The sequence below is a fragment of the Apium graveolens genome, chromosome 10 (genome assembly GCF_009905375.1).
Source record: "Apium graveolens cultivar Ventura chromosome 10, ASM990537v1, whole genome shotgun sequence".
Taxonomy (NCBI): domain Eukaryota; kingdom Viridiplantae; phylum Streptophyta; class Magnoliopsida; order Apiales; family Apiaceae; genus Apium; species Apium graveolens.
Window position 1 is genome coordinate 185,873,353 of NC_133656.1, and position 4,450 is coordinate 185,877,802.

The 4,450-nt window shown below is 32.5% G+C and overlaps 1 protein-coding gene across 1 annotated transcript; it reads left to right on the forward strand.

The window, feature by feature from the left end:
- The first annotated feature begins 710 nt into the window (after positions 1–710).
- On the forward strand, positions 711–2,698 carry LOC141691440 (protein FAR1-RELATED SEQUENCE 5-like). Its single transcript, XM_074496179.1, has 3 exons — positions 711–786; positions 987–1,162; positions 1,952–2,698. The coding sequence occupies exons 1-3, from the start codon at positions 711–713 to the stop codon at positions 2,696–2,698; spliced, it is 999 nt and encodes a 332-aa protein (XP_074352280.1).
- Positions 2,699–4,450: the final 1,752 nt, after the last annotated feature.

The following is a 4,450-nucleotide window of genomic DNA, read 5'->3' on the forward strand; positions in this document are numbered from 1 at the left end:
AAATGATTAACATTCCGGGTGCTAAGTTATTTTATATTTTTTTATAGGTAACGAAAATTTGATAAAATTTCATTGAAACACTTTCTGCAGCAATGCTTCAAAGCGGCAACCCTTTCTGCAACAATGATCCAATGCGGTAGATCGGTCAAACTCCTCAACGTTTGACCGATCAATTTTTATTAATATTGGCACAAAAATTGACATTGATTTAAAAAGAACCCATATGATTATTATTACTATTATTTTGAATTTATAATTTTACCTGATTAATATTGATATTCGAAAATATAATTGAATTAAAAATATTAACTCGAAAATAAGAATTTGATTTAATATTTGCACAAAAAATAAGGTTGAATTAACAAAAAAGCATAAAATTAATAATATTAAATTTAATTATTAAAATTGATAATATTATTTTTTTAACTATATGATAATTTTAAAAAATATAAAACTCACAATATTTCGTAATAATAAAAATTCAAAAATACTAATTCAAAAAAATAATTAAAAATAACTTTGTCACTCAAAAATTTTAAATTCAATATTTAATTTAAATTTTTAATTTAAAAAATTAATTCAAAAATATCAAAATATAAGTTCGAAAAAATATTTAAAAATTTATTTTAAAAAAAAATGAATTAGAAAAAATAAAACGGGGAAGAATCGTTACATTTAACCTCCGGCAATGAGTCATTGCATCTCCCGCAATGACTCATTGCTGCAAGGGGAGTGACGCAATGCGTGATTGTGGAAGGAACTCTTCCTTGATGGCTCTAAAAGCTGGTTGGTGGTCATTTTTAATGGGTCACTCCAACAATGAAACATTGCTGGAGATGTGTTCAATAGTTTATTTGATACTTCCTTTCTTCTTCCTCATTTTACAATTTATTTTTAATAATTTCAATTTTTTTGGTTATTGTTTCATCAAAGGTGATCTCAAAAGGTTAGTTTTCGATTGTTAATGGCTTCTTTTTTATTTAAAGATTGTAGTTCTTCTAGTGAAAATGATAATTACGATAATTACACCCCCGTTAGACGAAACCCCGTAGCTCGTCGTAAGTTATTTGTCGATGAAGATATTGTAAATCTTGATAGTGATGATAATATGAATAATGTTGACGGTGATGATGTTGGTGGTGATAATACTGATGTTGAAAATGTTAGTGGTCATAATGTTGATTTTTAAAATATTGGTGGTGATAATTTTGATTTTGATAATGTTGGTGGTCATAATGTTGATGATAATGTTAGTGGTGATAATTTTGACGGTGAAAATGTTGATGATGTAAAAGATGAGAAAAATATTGAGAAAAAGAATCATGGATTTAAGAATAATAACGATGTTGTGCCTTATGTCGGCAAGATTTTCGAGACATTGGATGATGCGGAAACGTTTTATAGGAATTATGGTCAAAAAGAGAGATTCGCGATAATAATTAGGAATTCTCATAGGCGAACAAACAAAAATGAACCATCATACCGTTTGTTTATTTGTTGAAAAGATGGAAGGGTAGGAGCGACGCCGTTGGAATTTGCTAAAAGAAACCGAGTTAGAGAGGTAATTCCACGAACGACTTGTGGTGCTCGAATGTGTGTCGTTCACAAAGTGAAGATGGACAAATGGAAAATTAGTTTGGTGGATTTAGAACACAATCATAGATTGGTGTCGCCGGAAAAAGTTCAATTTTTTCAATGATCACTCAACATGGATCCTATGACGCGATCATTGATTGAGTTGTTTAACAAATCGGGAATTGAGACGAGCAAAGTAATGAAGTTTCTTAGCGAGACAAAGAGGGGTGTTGAAAATCTTGGTTTTTCTAATCAAGACTCATGTAATGTCATACGTGATATTCGGCGCCGAGTGTTTGATTCGGGTGATGGGTAGTGTGGGTTACTTTTGCTACGAGAACTACAAGAAAATAGTTTTGGTAATTTCTTTTATCAGGTGGATGTAGATAATGATAATCGTGTACAGGGTTTGGTATGGGTTGATCCTCGATCCATGAATGCGTACAAGAATTTTGGTGATGTGGTTACGTTCGATTCAACTTACCCGAAGAATAGGTATTGTATGCTTTTCATACCTATTACGGGCGTAAACCTCCATTATCAAAATATACTATTTGGATTTGCACTCGTAAGGGATAAGACTGATGCATCGTATAAGTGGGTTTTGAGGACATGGTTGGAAGCCGTCGACAATAAACCGCCTCGAACAATTATTACTGATCAAGATATTGCATTGGGAAATGTCATTGCCAAGGTCATGCCTATGCCACAAACAAAGCATACATATTGTAGATGGCATATAAGTAGTAAGTTTCCCGAGAAGTTGTCTTATTTGTACACAAATTATCCGGACTTCAAGAAAGAGTTTAATGCATGTGTGTACAAGTCTTTGACACCTACAGAATTTGAAAGTAGATGGGAGCAATTAGTCAAGAAGTACGATCTTGAGGATCATGCTTGGTTAAATGACATGTATGCTATTAGAACTCAATGGATTGGTGCTTACACGAGGCAACATTTTTCTGCCGTCATGACTACAACTTCAAGAAGCGATTCTACAAATCCTTTTTTTGATGAATATGTGCAATCATCTACCGGTTTGAAGGAATTCATTGAGAACTCCCAAAAGGCTTTGGAGACACAATATATGAAGGAGGTTAAAGCCGATTATGACACTGAATAATTGGAAAGGAGACTAGTTTTGCACTCATCCTTGGAAATGCATGCATCCGAAATCTACACGAAAGAAATGTTCAAACATTTTCAAAAGAAGCTTATAAAAAATACACGTTACGTCGTGAACAGTGTCAAAAACGGTGGAACTTTTATGTCGAAACTGTATTTGGTTGAGAAGACTACCGTGCCGGAGAATTGCAGAAGAAAATACCGAGTGACAGTTTTCATGTACGAAAAAATTGAATGCTCGTGTAAGAAGTTTGAATATTCCGGGATGATTTGCAAACACATAATCCATTATCTTGATAAAAAACAAAAAATCAAGATACCGGAAAGTCTCATCATGGGTAGGTGGACAATGAACAACAACAAAATTGCGGGGCCTCTTCCATATGCTCCTCCCGCTATTGCTAATGATGGTGCATCATAACCATTAAGGTATGGTGCATTGTGCAAATCTTTTCAAGATTTGACTGCTTCCGGTAGTTGTTCCGTTTCATGGTATAAATACTTAATGGGTGTGATTGATAGAGAGAAGAGATACTTGGAAGATGTTTTTGCGGATGAAGAGCGTAGCGAAAGAACCAATGAGGCGGAAACTCAAGAGGACTACCAACATGATCCAATATTCGATCCTCCAAAGTCGGAAACTAAAGGAAGTAAAAAGCGAGAAGATTGAAAAGTGGAATTGAGACGCCAACTTCAAAGATCAAGCCTCGAAAGTGCAATAATTGTGGGGAGATCGGAGCAAAACATGATCGAAGAAATTGACCTAATCCACCCAAGGACAACTAGGGACTAGTATTCGAAATTATGTATTGTATTAACCTAAAAATTGTTGACAAGTACTACATTAGTTGTTTTAACTTTTCTATTTAAATTACATAATATTCATATTATTTTAAAATTTACACATAATATTGCATATTAATGTTATTTTAAAACTTTTAGTGTGAGAAATTTTGATACATTACAGATTTAAATAAATTTTGCAAAAGGAAAAAAAGAAAGAGGCAGGGGCAGGGCACCCAGCAATGCCTCATTGCAGGGGCGTATTGAAGCAATGCGGGAAGCTCTGTTCCAACTGAAACACACTGCCTCTTTTTGTTAACAAAACCAAGTTTAATAATATTAATATTTTTTAAACATTTTTCAACACCAAAACTCTTCAAATAATTAAAATATGAAAACTAACCGGAATATTTGAAAAAAGTGTTTAATAAACAAAGTTAACTAGACCTTAAAATAGTCAACAGGAACCTAGCAATGAGATATTGCGGGAAGTCGAAACTGCCGCAATGCTTCATTGCTGGGTGCTCTGTTCTTCTCGAACTCACTGCCTCTTTTAGGTTAGGAAAATTAAATTTGATTATAATAATATTTTGTAAACATTTTTCAACAGAAAAACTCTTAAAATAAGTTTAATATACGATATTCACCAAAAAATTTGCAAATTAATATTTAATCATAAAAGTCAACTACAAGATAAAAAAGTCAACTAAATATTAATTTTAAATAAAAATGATGGATAATAGAGACATTTAATTAATTCAATAATTAAATATTAATTTTAAATAAAAATAATGGATAATAGAGACATTTAGGGCATGTTTGGCAAATAATATAAGCCAACTTATAGGCTTATAAGCCCATAACAGCTTATTCACGGGTGTTTGTCGAACCAACTTATAAGTTGAATTTAAAACTTATATGCTGATAAGTTGAATGTTAGTAACGACGTACTTTTTCTCAACTTGTT